This window comes from Fistularia commersonii, chromosome 7, assembly GCF_037954325.1.
Source record: "Fistularia commersonii isolate RoL2024-O1a breed Wild chromosome 7, RoL_Fcom_v1.0, whole genome shotgun sequence".
Classification (NCBI taxonomy): domain Eukaryota; kingdom Metazoa; phylum Chordata; class Actinopteri; order Syngnathiformes; family Fistulariidae; genus Fistularia; species Fistularia commersonii.
Genome location: NC_141290.1, coordinates 16,705,727 through 16,725,333, shown reverse-complemented (window position 1 = coordinate 16,725,333; position 19,607 = coordinate 16,705,727). Strand labels below are relative to the sequence as shown.

Here is a 19,607-nt window from a genome sequence, read left to right as displayed (position 1 = left end):
CTATATTGCAACATAACGACTTACCCATCCGGGGCGTGATAGCCATCTTTTCACAGATTTACAGTGACATCATGTAAAATATGCTTCAACTTTGTGACATCACAGCTTCCTGTATTTAAATTAAATTTTACAAAATATATTCACACACATCCGCAGTGAAATGACATTGAATGTGTGACAAAGAGGAGCTCTGGGTCCATAAGTATTTTCTCTCTATCATTTTCAGTCATCGGGACCAGTTCAAGCACACTGTATTTTTTTTCAAGTTAAATTTAACAATGATTGTTTACGTTACTATGCGTTCAAGTGAATTATCACATTAACGGAGTCAGACGGTGGGTGGCGCCAAAGTCTTGCTGTCATATAAATGAACTTTAAAAGCTAAACAGTCTGCGTTAGCTTCATTGTAATGACGTTAGCCTTCTGGTTATTTTTTTTCCTCCGTTAACGAGTTTGGAGTACCCAGTCCAGACATCCATGCGGTAATCCAGTCGATCGAGCATATCTATCGGGTTCTTCGTTGAAGTCAGCCCAGTGTCAACCTGGTTACCTCGAAGGTTTGTTGTTGTTGTGGCAGCTCGATGCCTCGAACCGGACAGACTGCGTAACGTCAAATCGTTATATTAGCTGGTTAGCTAGCGTTAGCTTCCAAGGCTACCTAAACGGTAGTTGTGTCGAACTAACGTCAGTGTGTCGCACACAGAGCAGCAGTTGAGAGAGGAAGACGCAGACTGTTACTCTGACTGGACGTGAAATCATGTGAGACATAACCTTCTTTTGCAAATAATTTTCAATTATCATCGCGACCATAGCTAGCTAGCTTGTTGTCAAGCTAAGGTCAAGAAGCTGGCCAGTCTTGACAGCTAACGCGAATAGGCTACTTAACGGTATCTAAACGTGTTTTGTTGGGTCCGGCTAGCGTTAGCTGCACTGCTAACGTTTTCAGTCATCCACAACACGGATGTAAATAGCATTTTAGTCCGGCTAACGCTGGAACCAGGACTGGTTATCATGTTGTTATAACCATAACGGGAAATTAAGTTGTGCTCTCGAAAGTTACAGTGACCAAGTCTGTGAAAACGGTGAAGCGATTATTTGCAGGGGTATTTTTGGTGTAGCTTGGTGTAGAAATAACGGTGCATGACACGTCGCTGTTAACAGCATGATTATAACTGAACATGTTGACAGTGACTGTTTTATGGCTGGGTTATTCTGTTTAATCTAGTCTCTTCACTTGAATCGTGAGCGATTCGGAACATGCACCTGTTTATGTTGGTTTTGGTTTTTTTTTTTTCTCGCTGTCAGACGATTGATACTTGAACGCCGTATGATGTGATATATACACGGCCGCCATAACCAAATAAACAGGCTGCCGTTCAGAGGCCAACCTGCTGTTTGATATTGTCATAGATGTCACTCAGAGTAAGTGGTGTGAGTCCTTATCACAATGCTAAATATCCGAAAACAACCTGTCGCCCTTCAGTGGGGAAAGCACCGCAATAGATTGTGTATTAATGACTGCTTAACAGCTTTATTACACAGCGAGTTGTAAACAGATGACCGTAAACCTTAATGTTCGAGTGTCAAGGGCATATCATCATACAATGTGGTAGTACAAAGTTGCTTTAGAGCTGGCTACCTATGATTATACCTACTATTCTGTTGATATGCAAACACTGGTGGACTCACAGTGTATCATGGTACTATAGGTATTTTCTTCTTTTATTTTATCACATAACTGGGGCATTACAAAGTTTTATGAAGGCTTTTTCTACACACACAATGAATTTTGTAGGCAATGGGATGAAATGCATCAAACAGCTCTTAAAATGAAATTTTGTTTATCAAGCAAACTAAAGGATACTAAAAATAGAACCAAAATACATAAATGCATTCTAAATACATAGGTAAGTACACATTATGCATTACTTCTTGATCAAAAAAAATCATCTGTTAAAACTAGAACCAAAATACATAAATGCATTCTAAATACATAGGTAAGTACACATTATGCATTGCTTCTTGATCAAAAAAATCATCTGCTGTTTTGTTAAACCATACAGACCCTGACAAATGCACTTCTACCCCAGGGTTTTTATCAGTGCTTTCAAGCCTCTTGTTCTGCTACTATTTGTTGTACCACTTTGCTTCTGGCGACAAGCTACGCTCCTAATTTGGCCTCTATGTTCTATACCAAATCAAGATGAATTTTTTGAAATCGATGCCATCACTGATTTTAGAAAAGAAAATTACATATTGTGCCAGTAAGAAGAAATCAATTTTGCACAGATTACTCAGATTTTGGATCAAAATTACATGTGAAAAATCAGCTCAGCTGACAAAATATGAAAGTTGTGGTTTTTTAGATGGCTTGTCTAATTGGCACATGAGCTCTTATGATTCTTAGGTTTTCATGGACAATAAAAGATAGGGTCTCCATTATTTCTAAACAGAAATACATCTTCCCATCGAGGTAACAATGTAATGTCTTTTGCTGAATTTATGATATAGTAACAATACCATTGATATATGGATGTGTAATTAATTGAATTTCCCCATTTTAGGATCAATAAAGTTGTATATTATCTCTTACCTTATCTTATTAGACTTCTAATTATTTTTGAGTGTAAACACAGTTTGATCTCAGTTTCATCAGCAGTAACTAACATTAGCGCAGTTTTACCATATTTTTTCTAACCTTTGTCATGCAGAGAGGATATAAAGTTTTAAAACATGGAAGAAACTTAATAATAGCTTCAAGAAATAAATGTTATATTTAATGACCTACAATATATATTTAGACTGTACACTTATTCAGAAGTTGGTGTAAAAACTAGTCACCTCTTGTCACAGGGATTGACTCCACTACTAATTATGCAATAGATGAACAGAGTAATTACTTATAACACAATGTCACATCAAAATCTAGATATATTTTTCCAAAATATCTCCCTGTACTATTTCTCTTGATCAATCTAACATTTTTGCTGAGGTGCTAAATTGTAGAGGTATGAAATGGTCTTGTCTCCACTTAAATGCAATATGACTGAATGGAGTTCTCATGGTGCCAAAATTATCTAAACTGTCTATTTCCATGAAAAATAATCTATCTACACACTTTTTTGACCAAATCAGTATTAAGGAAAATTCTTCCTTATAACACTGCTGACAGTTAAGTCTTAAGTGAAAAGCTCTCTTAATTTTCACTCACTGAGAGATGGTCAACATCTCCCAAATATGAGAAAAATAACATAAAAAACAGATATGCCCTTTATTTGAGAGTGAACTGCCCCTTCGATGCATTACATCTCCTTATGATTCCATCAAGGAAAAAGGCAGATAGACCTCTGTGTGGATTTTTTTTCTAAAATTCAGTAGTTTTATTGGCAACAAATTATTTTAAAAAACGTTATATTTTCGCATTATTATTCTGTAGCCATCATCCAGCCCCATTGGACGTGTTGTTTTGGCCAATGTTTTGACAGATCTGAACTGCTGTCTCCCCTAGATGGTTATTGATAGGACAGATTGTTCCTCCGGTTAAGCGTGTGTGTATCTGTGTTTGTGGACGCAAAAAACGTGCATCCCTGTGCTAGCGTGCTTCCCAGCAGCTGATGTTTAGATGTGTCAGTGGATGTGGGCAGCAGCTGTGTGTATGTTTTTTTGTTTTTCCCAGCCAGTTTGTAGTTTTTTGAGACTTGACACATGTGTTTAAGGTTTATCTCCTGCAAGGCAAAAGAGGGACAGTCAGATGTCTTACACTCTATCTGCCACTTCCCCAGTTCCAAACCATAGTCTACCATAGTGTCATGCTTCCAGAGACCTCTTATATCCTATGGTATCATCTTTTTCGCTCTTGTCTTTTGATTTCCCATGCCTGTTTTCAGCATTGTTTTTTTCTGTTGTAATGTCCCATCTTATTGTTGTCTTACCATAGCTTACCTTCAAACCTTCTAAATGGGGCAAGGAAGGATTCCACAACACGAAAATTTCAATATTTGCTCATATACTAGCAGAAAAAAGTGATATCTCTTTGGCACACTGCGAAAGGAAGATGGTGGCACATAATAACATTTGTAACGCTCAGTATTTCAGACAAAAGGAAAGCTCCTTTTTTATATATATATAAAATAGAGACAGCTGGTTATGCATCGTATGTCTTGGGTGGTAACCAGTTGAATGCATGTTTTTTGACTATCCAATGATGCAGTGCATTTGTGAACATTTGAAAGATGAGACACACAGTTGAATCTGTCTTTATTTTGCATTTTACTTCGACAATGGGTCACTTAGTCCAATGGTTGGTCTGTTTAGTTTTTCAAGTCACTTTTACTGTTCAATAGCCACAGATGCAGGATGAGATGTATTTCTTCCTTGCTGCTTCATACCGCATCCTATCACAGAATATATGTTTGCAGATCAGTTTTAATAACAGCTGAGGTTTTCTGCGCTCCTTGCTTCATCTTGATATGGCACTCATTGATCATTGCATGTTCCACTGTGCTTCCCCTGTTGAAACTTCCTTCAGACTCCTCAATGGCCACCCAGGTTTCCATCTAGGAGTATGAATGAACAGTGATCCTCCTGACAAAATGGCCAAAGAGGTGTGGAAAGGCTGCTTTTCTTGTTTTTTTCTCGCTGACAACCATATCCCGAACCGCTGATTCTCATGGAGGATAGTCTTGCATCAGAGTAAATCACAGAACACAATATAAGCGTAGCTGAATGTAATGTTAACCAAGTTGAAAACTTTTTATTTTAAGGGATATAATGGTCCTGTACATGGACGTAGTGAGAGAGGATATGAAGGTAGTTGGTGTGAGACGGGAAGATACAGAGAATAGGGTTAGATGGAGAAAGTTGACTCGCTGTGGCGACCCCTGACGGGAAAAGCCGAAAGAAGAAGAAGAAGAAGAATGGTCCTGTACAAATATTATTTAATATTAACACAAAAATAGGCAGACATATAATGCACATATCTTAAAAGCTTGGCACAATATTTTCTGTCTGAATCTGGTAACGGTAAAAGAGATGGTTTTAGACAAAGTCCTGGGAAGAGGACAGTACGATTGTGGCTGCTCTACTCAGATAAGAGCTGGTCCATTACATCATTTTGCCCTTACATCACTATATATTGTGACCCAACCCAGTGGTAGTGGTGTCTCATAAATTAGCTGCGATTCAAGGAAATAATTCCTGTAAGGGCTTCTAGATTTTGCCAGTATGTGGCAATGGGTTACAAAGAATACTTGTAGGAATGAGACCCATCAGCAGACATTTCATGATCATTATTAAAATTTGAATGGGTTACACCCCAATCGCTGGTTCACAATTTTATATCAAAAGCATTATGTAAAGAATGCATGTGCTGAGGGTCTTGGGGCTGATAATGCTATTACTTTGTACATTTTAAAGCCTTGAGAGGAAAGTTAGAGTCTGATTTGGACAATACAGATACAAATATGCATAATTCATTTTGTTTTCGAAAAATACACCTTGATGTACACAAATATTCAGTAATTAGTACACATGATGTTGAGGGTATGAAGCCTGGTGTTTGACTGTTACTGTCCAAGAAAAACTCTCCTTATTTTGTTCAGTTGATTAGAAAACCGACCAGTGATTTATGTTGTTGCCTCTCAGGATGAACTTACAAGTTCAAGTCAAAGGGATGACTGAGGGCTTTCTGTGCACGAGTTCATTTCAGGTTTTCCAGATTGGAATACCTAAATTGTCTTTAGGAGAGAATCAATGGTTGTTTGTATCCACGTGGATAATTGGTCCAAGGTGTACCCTCCCTCTTTTCCATTGATTGTCATTGATTTCCCCTGGATAAGTGGTGTATCTAATGAATGAATGAATCTTCATTACTGGAAAAACATGGACAGCATTTTGAAAACAGTGCAAAAACTTGCTAACAGATAAAAAAAAGTGTTCAAATTAGAAGGCATTACAATAAGTATTTCCAGTGGACATAAAATTGACCTACTAGTGTTCTCTGAACCACCACTAACATTTGTAATCTTTTTTGTAATGTATTGATTTTTCAGCTGTTTGTAGTATCTGCAGACTCTGCTAAGTTGCATTGTGTTGATCCTGGGCCATTTAAAAAAAATGATGTGCAATGATATTTTGCAGTTGCAATGCGTCAGTCATCACAAGAAGAACACAGTGAAGGTAGATAAGGCTTAAAAAACAAAGCAATGGTGTTGCCAAACAACAAACTCATTACTTAAGTTATTCCTGGAAGTCCTTAATTGGCTCTATCACTAACTTACTGAAGGACAGGAGGTTGTACTCACACAGTCAGAAATAGCTGCTTAATCAGTCTGTCAATGATGCAGAGCTGCACTGACCTCATAGCTTTGTCCAAGAGATGGTCAGTGATGTAAGTTATTGTCACACAGATCTTATAAGCTGATTGGCTGGCAACTCAGGTCATTAACCATACTAGACAGGACACCCGAGGCCGATTTAAGATTGTGTATTTGTTTGTTTGCAGGGACAGACTCCACCATTATCAGTTTGGAGCACTGTAAAAGCAAAAGCACATTACTCGGGCTGGCGCCATAGCCCGATTCCCACATAAAGTTGTGTTTCACTTAATGCTGGCAGGAGAAAGAGTTTCAGCTTTGCTCATCATTCTCCCATATCATGTTGAACTCATTACATGATAAATGTGACTCTCAGTCTAACCATGGACTTCTCAGCACTTGATTCACTTCTTAACATTTTCCAATATTATGTGACCAGTTGGAGGAGATAGGCTCTAACATGGATTTTCAAAATATTAAGTATTGGGGTTTGGCTCAAGAACAGGGAGATAATCAATGTATGTTGAAATGAGAGGTGTGCTTGACTTGTGTGCGTGCCATGAATTCAGTGAAGACACAGATCTCCATGACCCCCATGCAGCAGGTTCAGCTGCTGAGATGGTAGTCAAGTTGACTTCTTTTATCAAATGGCAGAGAAGGGAATTGCATTGAAGTCATATTGGGGTGTTGTTAGTTCAGAAATAAGTGTTCATATAAAGATTCTTATCAAATACCTGCATTTCCTGCATGAATATAGCAGAATAGTTGTGAGGTATAAGTCGGCTTAAAATGCAGATGAACGTTGAATAAGCCTCGACAGTGATAGTATGCAGAAACTTGGCTTGGGTTTAAAGGAGTTGTAATGTTTATTCATCTATAAATATCAGTAAGCGAAGACATGCTGCATTGCTTTGCTGTGCCTATTTTCTCTTATCACACACTGCTTAGGGCACACATATTAATATTATTTTTTATTTCCCAACACTTGCAGGATTATTCAGGAAGGTATTCCTCCCTGGAGTCAAGGATCAAATGACAGTTTGTATCATACCTTGTACAAATGTAATTCCCTTAGAGGCAGACTATGTTATGATTTTATGCTATCTTAACAAATATTGTTCTACTCACCAATTTCTCAAATATACCAGTATGTCTGGACCTGGCAGAGATGCCTTTTGTCAAGTAGCCCACCAGATTTGTAACATCCTTCCTTCAGCGATCATTATGGGGAGTCTATCACCAGATTTTCTTTCACAATTTAGTAAATACTATAATCATGGTGAATGCGATGTTTTTATATACTTTGCCCATAGAGACCACAAGCTGATGTGATTAGGAAGCAGAATTTTGTTAAGTGGTCTCCTGCCTTCTCTCCTGCCTAATATTGACTTTATTGTGAAACACACACTCAGGCTATGGCATCATTTGGCTTCTGTTCTCTTTCAGTTCTTATTGTCTTTGGCTCTTCCTTGTTTCCCTTTTGTTGTCTCCTCAGGCAGGGGATGAGTTATTGTTGGGTTGCACTGAGGAGCTTGATGGGATTAAAAATATAGACAGCAGACTGTCAAGGGAGTTTTAAGAAGAGGCATAGGGGAAAGAAAAAAAATGGGATTCATGAACATGAACCCAATGTCTGACAATTGAATGTGATGAAAATTAAGCTAATAATTTAAATTTTCAGCATAAATTTTACATACATTATGCAACAGATATTTTGATACCGTTTTTTTCCTTCTTGATTTAGGATTCTTAATACCTTGACATGGGTTGTAGTATCTGTTAAAGAAGGGGTTACTTGAAAAGTCTAGCTATCCCAAATTCTTCACCAAAGCGACAAAGGGGAATGGCAGTGTCTTGTGCGTTCAGTTATTTGCGTGGCAGAAGGGTCTCAGCACTTGTTTAAATGCTTCTACATTTTGAGTTTCACAAAAGTCTACCCAGTTCATAGTCATATTGATCAAAATTGATGTAAGTCTGTGTATCTTAATTATGAAGACTACACCAAAATTACCTATTGCTGGTTGAAATTGGAAAGTAAGTTAAACAACATTTAGCTATTGTTAAAACCCAATATTTAAAAGTTGCACCGAAACCATTATCCTAATGGTTTTGTCCGCATATTTGTCTGACAGTATTTGGGCCTTTTTAAAAAGTATGGTGAAGAGCCGAAAGAATTATTGCCAATTTACTTTTTTGTTCTGAAGAGTAATGAATTTTGATTTTAAATATCAGTATTGGCTCAGTATTTGACAGTCTATGGCTCACTGGAACGATACTGTAGTTAATCTCATATTCTTGGAAGGAAAAGGTGTGAAGATTTTTGAAAATATGTTTAACTCATCATGACCATAAATTACTATATAAAAACCTGAATACAAAGCATCAGTATTCAGTGCAACATTCCATTGCGATCAGATAGAAAATGGAATGCAGCTATAGTATAATGCCTTTTTTAAATACCCCAAACCTGCATAATTTTCCATTTTGACTCCGCTAATTTGACTTATTAGGTCTACCTGAGGGCAAAACCAGATGTAAGCCATGGAAGACTGTCGTGTTCTGTCTTTGTTAACCCACAACAGAAGACAAAACAGTTGCCCCCAACAATATTTCATTTGGTTACCCGACTACTTGAACTCTAATACAAATAATAGCAAGCGTGTACTTTATCTAGTTCAAATACACATTCATATTTCTCACATTTTTGAATCTTGAGCCTTTTACTGAATGAGGAAAGAAATTAGTTTTTTGCCCAGTGTCACATTGGTGAAAAAAAGGATTGCTTGGTTGAAACTGATGTTTCAATGACGTGTATTAACCTGACCTTGAGTTCTCATCATGTAGTACCCTCCACTATGTTCATATCATTGCATGTCAAGTGCACAATAGTTAAGAAAAAAAAATTAAATCCATGCACATTTTAACCAATTTTAAGGCAATTTCGATTTGGAAGTGGCCTCTTCTCACCAAGTATATCTTAGCTTGGTCATTTCTATATATGAATACATATGTAAATATATATATCAAATGTGACGTTCATAACGAGCTTCATGATTGTACACCAATTTTTCAGGAAAAGGGAACACATTCTAATATTTTTACTTGTCAATTCAAAGGTGAATTTCAACATTCCCAGGTATTGGTGTTGAATATATAGTATGAATGGTTTTAAAGACAGAGGTGGACTTTCTGTGTTTGTTGATTTAATGACTTTTTCCTTACATTTGCTCTGTTGTGGATGATTGCAGTAATGAATTTCCATAACAAAGATCATCATATCATGTCATTTCCTCTGTACAGGAAGTGGTAACGCTGCCCGCATTCACCGTGCTTCTTCTGCCTGCTATCGAAGTCTGCCCTGCCCCCATCCCTGATACTGATTGGACCTCAGCATAACCAGTGGTGGATTTGAGCAATCTGATTGGAGGATTTGCAAGGTGGTTTTCCGGTCTGGCGCCGCCTCCCCCTGGGGCCGGCGTGCGCTCCCAGCAGCCTGTGGTGCCCTGTGCCCCCCCCTCCCCATCACTGCACACGAGAGCCCATGCTCCGGGTAAGATCAAGTCCATGGCGATGCTGCAGTGACCGATTTCGCTGCGGCTCCGTCCAGTCAATTTGTTGAAGTTCACATCAAAAGTTTTTTCCTTGCTTAAAGTCAAGATTTGATGGCAATGAACAACAATCTCTTTCCCCTGGGATGTGTTGTTGCCCTCTTTTCAAAATTAAGGGAAATTTAATTTTCATTTTTTTTAAATGGTCCCAAACTATTTATTCAAGTAATTGATAAAATTGGTCCCTGTCTCAGTGCATTCATTCTATCTATCATGTCCATTAAACCATAATCAACGTATCACGTTAAAAAGTCAATGATTTTCCATGATCCCGAAAACTTCAGAATACAAAAAAAGTTGCCAGGGTTACTAGTTTACTCATTCTAAATTATAAATATTTGATTGTAATTATTATTTTAACACTACTATTCAGTCCATCATCAAAACATTTTTACTCTCTTGTAATCTTATCAGATTGTTCTCCTCTGCAATTTTTTCACTGGTGGATGGTATCAGGACTGTTTTGCCACTTTTTGCCTTTGTTTTAGTATTTCGGCTCTTCTTAAGTTTGGGGAGACTGACTGTGGGGCACATCGTTCCAACGGGAGTAGAGTAGAGCACAAGCTTGTACAAACTGACGAAGGATTTCTCGAGCTAGGGAACACTAAAAGAAAAACCCAGAGGCTGATGAACATAGTCATCATCGTTTATTCCAAGACTCTCATGTAATGGAGCTCAATCCTTACAGTTTCTGTTTTGATCAGACAACCATGACAATAAGCCTGGGTCTCTGACATTGTTATCAGTGCTCAACCCTGTTTTAAAGCAGTATTATTGATTTGCTCTGTAAACTTGTTTTTGTTAAATTCTCCTCTTTGCAGGAGGAGGCACGGTGCGTCCACCAGGAGCCATGTGCCTCCCTCACACCAACAACATGGACAGCAAGCTACAGGGGACAGGGCCAGGGGGAGGGGCTACACTTCGATCACGGGCAGGAGGTGTTCCATTGGAGCCCTTCATACACCAGGTGAATAGGAATGATGTATGCAGTACAGCAGGAAACCCACTTGTGGGGTACCCCTGTGTTAACTTTACATTGACACATCAAGTTATATCTTACTCTAACCTCCATGGATCTACTTTTGGCAACACAATTAGGAAATGCAGAGGTGTAGAAGAGAAGATGGAAAGGAATATTAAATGTGACAATATTACCCCCTTGTGGCATGACATGAATATATTAATTGCAAATAGACCACTGGGATTCAGACCTTTGACCTCAAAGCCATCGCTATAATAATCTTGGTAAATTTTACGTGCCGCTGGTGTTCCAACAAATCACATTCAGCCTGTGATTGATTGGATAGATTTCAGTCCATCCGGGGGATTCCTGTCTCCAACAGAATCCTAAGACAGGGGGAGAAACTGTCAAAGTGGAGAAGAGGGTCAACTTTAAGGATGAATACTTTGCCTGAGAACAATGAACTCTCTTTACAGAGGGTAATTCACAGGTTTTGGATGAGACTATTACAGAGTAAGAGTTCCAACAATGATATCTGAAGTTATAACCAAAATCATATAATGGCAAAAACAATTCATTTTGGATGTCCATCTTTGTATGACTTTTTTGAGCAATTTGATGCCACAACCCTAAAATAAGATCATATTACTCTTCAGGATCCAGTTAGGACTTAAAAGACTACTTGGCATGTTGTTCTTGGAAGCCACCAGGTTTTGGCTGTTACACTTTGACTTTCAGTTCTCTCTTGTGGTGAGATGTTTACTACATATTTCTATGAAGAAATATCCTTACCTTGGATGCATGGTTCTATATCTGTGCAATATAGTACACCTCTTTCAACCTATTAATGGGAGATCCCAGCTGGAACATTTGAAAACTTATTACCATATCCTCCTTTTCAGGTCAACTCTCTGTTGTTGCTCCCATTTATGTGACTATGACTCACGATGTAAAGCTGTTGAGATATGAATATGGAGGACTCATTATATTGTGTTTATTATGGTATCTTTAGACACATTTGTTGTATTTTTTTATCGTTCTCTATCTGTGTTTGCAGGTGGGCGGTCACACCAGTATGATGCGTTATGATGACCACACGGTGTGTAAGCCTTTGATAAGCAGAGAGCAGCGCTTCTATGAATCCTTGCCTCCAGAGATGAAGGAGTTCACTCCGGAGTATAAAGGTCAGCAGAACTCAACAATAGATGCTGGAGTCTTACTCGCGGACTAGTTCTGATGCACTGTTAAGCAGTTTTGGTCAACCTATTTTCCACCAACCAAGGGTGGGTAATTGAGTACCGTCCGTGCAGTCAAGTCCGTCTGCGTTTCTCGTTGTTATTGTGACAGTAAATGTACACATCATGTGGTAAGCATACATTCTTGCACAACTGCATATTATAAACTTGTGCCATGGAGAATCCACACATCGCTGCAGTACTGCATCAGCTAAGAGAGTGGTTTATAAATTTCACCAAAAACCTCTAATACTGCTTTTACTTCCATTTTGAGCCGTACTTTTAAATGCACTTTTAACTTTTCCTTTTATCTCATGAAACATATGGCATAACTGTTGTCAGCAGAAACATGTTGAGTAGCCTTTTTTGGCTCTCGGGGTAAAAGTGCAGAATCTCTTACAAGTCGATCGCTGAGTATGAACTTTGAATTTACATGACGCACAAAGTTAAGGAGGATGCGAGACAGCTGGACATAACTATCTTTGGACTGTACATGCTACCTATGGAAGCAGTGTGTTGAGCAACAATTTGTCATCCTTCAGTGTCTGAGTCCACAAAATTAGCAAGAAATAAATAGGGGATTATCTGCTGCTCTGTGTTGATTTCATGAGAGTAGAGCAGAAAGTCACCCGGGCCATGTCGCCTGCAAATACGGTAGTTTGATAACTAAAAATGTTGTCATTTTGGTAGTTTCTGCCTGGTTTTTTGTTTAGATTCAAGGATTCAAACTGGCAACCTTCTTGCTGTGAAGCAACAGTGCTAACCACAGCGCCATTATGCTGTCTCCCAATATAGTATCTCAGATTGTAATATATGTTAATATATTTGCCAGTTTCCAATGGTGTGGTGCCAAAACAAAGTGTAGAATAAAATATGCTTTTATTCATCCTTTAGTGAGTAGTTTGACAACTAGCAAAAACTTAGAACAATGCAAGGTTTTTACACCGCAAGGATGCCTACTGACTATGTAACTTACAACTGTGACCCAAACTATTCTTGCCCTCAAGGTTAAAGTCTAAATGTAATGTCAACCATAGAGCGTACCGGCAATTCCAGAAATGTGCACAGGGTAGCAAATTTATCTCTTGGGAAGACCATCAGTCCACTGAGGAGATAATAGGGGCATATTCAGCACAGAATTTCACACAGAAATGGTCACGCTCCACTGTGGATTTTTGCTACTCTGTTCCAGCACTTGTTGATGATAGAGCTGCTTTTCCATGGTCGTGCTAATTCCTACTAAGCAGCATACTAAGTTGAGATGAGGCACAAGTCAATTCTCATCACTACAAACTTATATTTAAGATGATATTTACTTAATTTCCAATAGCAGAAACATCTATTCAAAAATTGCAATATAATACAGCTTCCTTACCATTAGATATATGCATTGGCTATACCTTTAAAGTATCCAGCTTGAACTGTAATAGTGTATCAGTAAAGAAATAAGTTAATGAAAAGACGGGAAATTTGCAGTTTTCATTTTTCCAACTACTTTCACTGTTTGATAGCCTCATCACACATCGCTGTGCAGCATTGTCTCTCCAGTATTTTGTCGACATTACAATCTGATGCATAACTAGATGATGCCGTCAAACTTGAACTTTTCCTCTGTTTGAAGGAGTTCAGGTCTGTTATATTGGCAGACTATACTTCAGACAATTCTTAACAAACTTGGATGACAGACATAGACATAGAGGGGATGTAAGGAAATAAAGATGTTTAATGGAAGTGAAGTAGTTTATTTAACTGCTCTGCCCTTCATCATCCAACACAGACATCTAACTATTTCCACTTGCTTTTGCTTTAGTAACAGACCTGAATACACAATAAAAGTCAGCATAGTGATGGAGACGGAAGGCATGTAATAGATGACAGAGAAAGACATGTAGTTTACAGCAGACATCAATTCTTGTCAAACCTGGCAAAGCATTGCTGTTATAAATGACATTAATGATTGTTCTGACAGCACTGTGGCCCTGACTGAAACACCTGAAATGGAATTCAGTCGTCATCACTTACATTTGTTTAATCCCTCTTTGACGTCAAAATGTCTGCTATGAAAAAGATCTGTCTGGAAATATGCTATGAGACATGAGCTGTGTCCCAGATCAACACTGTAGATGTTGATTTCAGAGCATAAACAGATCATAGGCTTAAATGCTTTCTTACTTTTATAGACGTAGACTTTTTCCTGTCATACCTATGCTTCACTTGCGGTGAGTAAATGTCAGCGCAACTTGCTGCCGCTGCTCACTGGTAACTCTTCCAGTAATTAACGTGTACTCTTTGTATGCGCATGTCTGTATAGTTTCCTCAAGTGCCAAGAAAGACAGCTTCAAATAAAACACATTATCATTATCATCATTATTATTATTATTGTTACACACTGTCTCTTTGCAATTAATGACAATGTGTGGCGTTTACGCAGAAAAAAATACAGTATTACATAAAATTGTCATATTTATACAACCGACATGAATATTTTTTTTCTTTACATGATCAATACGGTAGTTCCACAGTTTTGCACACAAAGGATGTGGAGGTTCTGCTCAGAGATGCAGAGTTATATATGACAAAGTCTGATGAGAGCAATCAGAGAGGATTGTAAAAAAGGAATAGTTTTAACCTACAAACACACAGTGCTGCCACTCGGGTCCCTTTGGCGCTTGGATAGACTTTATATAAGGTGTGTAGGGGCACGCGTGTGTGCATGCATGTCACACATGCAGTGATGCATGCTGAATTGACATCGCCACTGTCCTGCTGGATTTATTGGGCATTTCAAAGGATGGACAACTAATGGCACGATTCATTCCATTCCGCTATTGAAGATGTGTGCTGATGCCAGTTTCCTGTAGCAAAATACTGCTGAATTCAGTAAAAGAACTATCAAACCAGAAGTAAATGATTATCCATGCCAGTTAAAGTCAGTTGGATGCACCATCTTTTGTGCCAAACAATCAGTGATCCGTAGACAGAGCTCCTGGATCTTGCCCTTTAAAGAAGCCTCAGCGTGCAGCCAAAGAAATACACAAAGAAAGCTTGATCATTGCTTAACTTTATCCAAGTGCCAATGTTATGCTGTTTACATTGTATCTTGGCTAAACATTCACACACCCCATCTGTAGGGTTGCAGATAATTGTGGAATGTATCATTAGTGTTCATAGTGGCCCAACACATTAGACTCTCGTAGTTGTTTTTCCCCTTTATTTGCTGAAAACTTTGTCTTGTGAATCTCCATGTCATGACAACAGTGGTTTGGTGGGGACTATCTTTAGCTCTGGATCTCTGCCTACTACCATTATCTTGCATATGAAATAAAAACAGGCAGACGACTGCCAAGGGATACCACTTAGAATTTTTCAAGGTTGCTTCACCCAGAAACTTTGATATTATCAAATTAAATTTCTCCTTTTTTGTGGGTGCGAAGCTGGTGAAGACATTCAGCAAGAAGGAGAGTTGACCTTTATGCTCGGTTGTGTGCAGTTGATTTGGCAGCAATGAGCAGGCAAACGGCAAAATTTAAATCGGACAAAAGGGAGGATGTTCACTGTTGCTTTTGATGAGATGAGATGCTCCACTGTTTATACAGCTAAAAATATCCATTTAATGCTGAAATAAAACCTTGTCAATCCATTCAATCTCATAATTTAATCCAAAAATATTTTCAATTGAATCTTAGAAAATTCATGTTTAGTCTCCAAACAGATCCAACCTAAGCTGTCTCGTTAAAGTTGTAACATTGAATTGATCAATCGCTAGCACACTGCTGCTCCGTGCCACTAAGATTCAGCTGCCCAACTCTTCAGACAAAATGTCCAAATAACGTCCTCAATATGGATTATACTATCACTCCGAAAGTAAGCAGCCACGGGCAAAGAAATACTTTCTCAAGTTCAGCTTATTCACTCCAGTGACAATTGAGTTTCACTCTGCCTGTCAGCCACTAGCTGCAGAGATGAAAGATGAGTTTCTCCCCTTCAAATGTCCTTATTCCTCTCTGGAAAGAGAAACCAGGCTGATCTTTGAATGTACAAAGTGCAGAAAAATGGCCCTGCTTATCACCTGAGTTATTACTTCAGTAAATATCCATGGCTAAAATTTGAAGTTCTTCATGCCATCTTCATGCATGGTCAATTATTGAGAGTGAATAGATTATCTGGGAAATTGTTGAATAATAAAATAAGTCAATGTGTATTTCAGTGTCTGTCACATCCATCCAACCTCTCTCCAGTTCATCTCTAATCCAGTCAGTGTTGTTTTTGGTTTCAACAAAGTGAGATGTTGATATAACTGGAAGCTTCAAAATGGGAGTTCACTTTGGAAGCGGTTGGTGGTGTCACTTGTCACTCCATCCTCCTCCCAAAAGCAGCCGTATCTCAAGTTTGCCGTAGATTCTTCTTTGGTTTGTGTGCTTAAAGCAGAAACTCAAATGTGATCACTCAAAAAATTATTTAATATAACTCAAGATCTGGTCCTTTGTTTACTGACTCGGCATTTATGTGGAGATGTTTTTATGATATCAGAATCTTGGTGACTGTGAACCTTGAGCATTAGACATTGTTGAATTCCTTAATTTAATATACTCCTTCTAAACCTTTGGTGATTTCCTCTCTCTTGTCAGGTGTGGTACTGGTTTGTTTTGAGGGAGACTCTGATGGTTACATCAACCTTGTGGCTTATCCCTACGGAGAGAGCAACATGGAGGGAGGCGCTGGAGAGCATGAAGAGCGTGACCCACCTGAGAGGGAGCAACCGAGGAGAAAACACTCGCGCCGTAGCCTCAATCGTTCGTCATCCTCCTCTGAACACAAGGAGGAGCGGGGTGACAGGAGGGAGCCAAATGACTCAGAGACCTCTGATAAGTACGATTGTCGCTAACAGATTTTTGAAGAGACGTGGCGGGGGTTCATATTTATATGTTATATTCATGTGGACATTTAAAAATCAGAGCTAAATTAGCGAGAAAAATATATACATATCCACCAAAAAAATAATTCTTTAATAGCTTAACAAAGTATTAGAATTTAGAGCCACCTTAAAAGCCCTTTTTCAAGTGGTAAAATGTTAAACACAGTACCTCATCATCTCTGTCAATTTACACTTCACAATGACTTGGGGAAAAAAATGAAGCCTTCTGAAAAAAAAATTATGCTGTCATAGTTACGCAATGCTTAATATGCGCCATTGTATTGCCCAGCCTTAGTTGAGAATCACCAAACTTTTTTGCAACATTAATTCTTATTCCCTTTCTTCCTCACAGCATGGGAGAGCTGAAGAGTCCCAGACTCGACCCAAAGGCCCATTCAGATATTCCCTTCCAAATGCTGGACTGGAACAGTGGTTTGAGTTCAGAAAAGATCAGTCACAATCCCTGGAGCCTACGATGCCACAAACAGCAGCTGAGCCGCATGAGGTCCGAGTCAAAGGACCGCAAGCTCTTCAGTATCCTTATTCAATTAATCATGTCTACCTTAAGCTCAATGAAAGAAAATCCTCCGTGAAGATACACTTTTTATATTCACTATGTCTAACCTTAACAGACCTTATACTGATGATGCACTGGCAATATAGAGTCTATAAAGAATATGGGGTGTGATGTTTTTGCTCAGAACTTTAATCTTGTTAGGACTGGCTTTTGTGGGCCATCTGGTTTAATGTGTCAGTCATGCGAAATTGGAGCTTAAACAGCATCTCAAAGTCTTTAGAGATCTGCCTTACTCAAGTACTTGAATTGTTAGTTTAGTTTGTGCTTGTGTACAACAATATCTTCTTGGTTTGAGCATTTTCAATTATAAGGAGTTAAAAAAGAGGTATTTCCATTTTTCAGCCATTGACAGGTAATATGTCTAAGAACAACTTGAGCAACACTGAAACATGTTATAAATAACAACAAAACTGCTGCAGTACGGGTGAGGGGGCGTAGGATCGAAGAGTGTGCGATAAGCACCGCTGCAAGGCGGATATTTATAGCTTGGACCGAGACTGTAGATCTAGCCACAAGTATTTGAATGTATTTTTATAGAAGAATGGGCAACACCTCTGAACGGTTGGTTCTGTAGTCAGAAACTATTTTCTGTGGAACAGTCTGAGGCTGGCACTGAATTTAAATGTAAGGCAAAGTGGAACAAGGTGAAATGAATTGAAACAAAGGGTTGAGAGTGCCTGAGGATCTAGTCAAAGGTCACATTTTCATCTTCAGCTTCAAAGAGACTAGACAGCAGCTGGAAACACAGCTGAGGAAATTGAACAAGCACCACATACTGTGTCTTCAGCAGCATTTGTCCTCGGTCAAAACAGATTCCACCGGGCCGCTGTCAGCTTGAATTCTGTAAGGAGTTTTTCTGTATTACGACCAAATAGGAATTATCGCTTCCTTCAAGCTGAGGAGACTTACATGTTTCAAGCTTTTCTAAGACAGATACTTTCTTGTCGGACTTCTGCAAGAGAAAATGCTTTGTTTCATTCCTGTAGAGGCAAAACGAGAAGAATACTGTAATATACCATTGTGTTGAGTCAAAATATTACAAGAAGTAAAGTGAATAAATCATGCAGTAATTGAATTTTCAAAATGAGTTGATAAGTAAGCGAACTAAAACAAAAAAAAAACTTGTGGGCTTTTGGGGGGTTTATATTACATGGGGCAAAAAGTCCAGGATTGGTTCCTTTGTCAAATATAAGTTTGCTCTTTAACTTCAGATTTTCCACCAGAGTTTTTGTTGTTGGAGAATGTGGTTCATCACTTTTCATACCCCTGTATCCTGGACCTGAAGATGGGCACAAGGCAGCACGGAGACGATGCCTCTGAGGAGAAGGCTGCCAGGCAGATCAAGAAATGTGAACAGAGCACTTCAGCAACACTGGGGGTCCGCTTGTGTGGCATGCAGGTAAACACTCCTGCTGCTATCTAGTATATTAGGCCATCGGTCAGTTCAGAACTACGGAGAAACCGTAAGAGACTATTTGTGACCGTGAATAAACATGCAATTTGACATTGTGGCTGTCGTCATGGGTGAGTTAATATTTCTGAGGCGTTTCAGCTGATGTCATCATTAACAACACTTTCCCCAAAGAAAGTACATGTCAACATCCACCTGAATACCATGGTTCTCACGCTTCCATGTAAACAAGAAAAACCTGTCTAATCCTGAAAATAAACTTCCCAGTCATCATAAATATGGAAAATAGGGGAAAACGTTGCATGCCCTGGCAGTTCTTGTTTTGTTTTGTTTGTAAAAATGATCTACACATTTTTCTTTGCCATATACAGGTCAAATGAATTGTACTCATGTTGATTTAGGGATTTTATTATTTTCGAATTATTTTATTTTATTATTTTGGAGTAACTGGTAAGATGACTAGTAATATAACTAGTCATTTGACTGGGTTTTTTTTCACCAAAATACTTTTTAAGTCAAGCAATTATATCATGTTGTCTTGAATACGGACTGTAACTTTTTTTTTTTTTGGTGGGGGAGGGGATTG

General features: G+C 38.6%; 1 protein-coding gene across 2 annotated transcripts in view; it reads left to right on the top strand.

The window, feature by feature from the left end:
- Nucleotides 1–355: 355 nt before the first annotated feature.
- ip6k1 (inositol hexakisphosphate kinase 1) overlaps nt 356–19,607 on the top strand; it is a 23,783-nt gene continuing 4,531 nt past the window's right edge. Inside the window, exons 1-7 of one of the 2 annotated variants that reach the window (XM_086150093.1) lie at nt 356–557; nt 9,615–9,864; nt 10,744–10,889; nt 11,941–12,067; nt 16,747–16,987; nt 17,386–17,567; nt 18,834–19,009. In XM_086150093.1, coding sequence (XP_086006219.1) covers nt 10,773–10,889; nt 11,941–12,067; nt 16,747–16,987; nt 17,386–17,567; nt 18,834–19,009 — 843 coding nt within the window. In that variant the 5' untranslated portion in view covers nt 356–557; nt 9,615–9,864; nt 10,744–10,772. Of the gene's footprint in view, nt 558–592; nt 760–9,614; nt 9,865–10,743; nt 10,890–11,940; nt 12,068–16,746; nt 16,988–17,385; nt 17,568–18,833; nt 19,010–19,607 lie in introns of those variants that run through there. The other variant, XM_086150094.1, reaches the window with a different exon arrangement.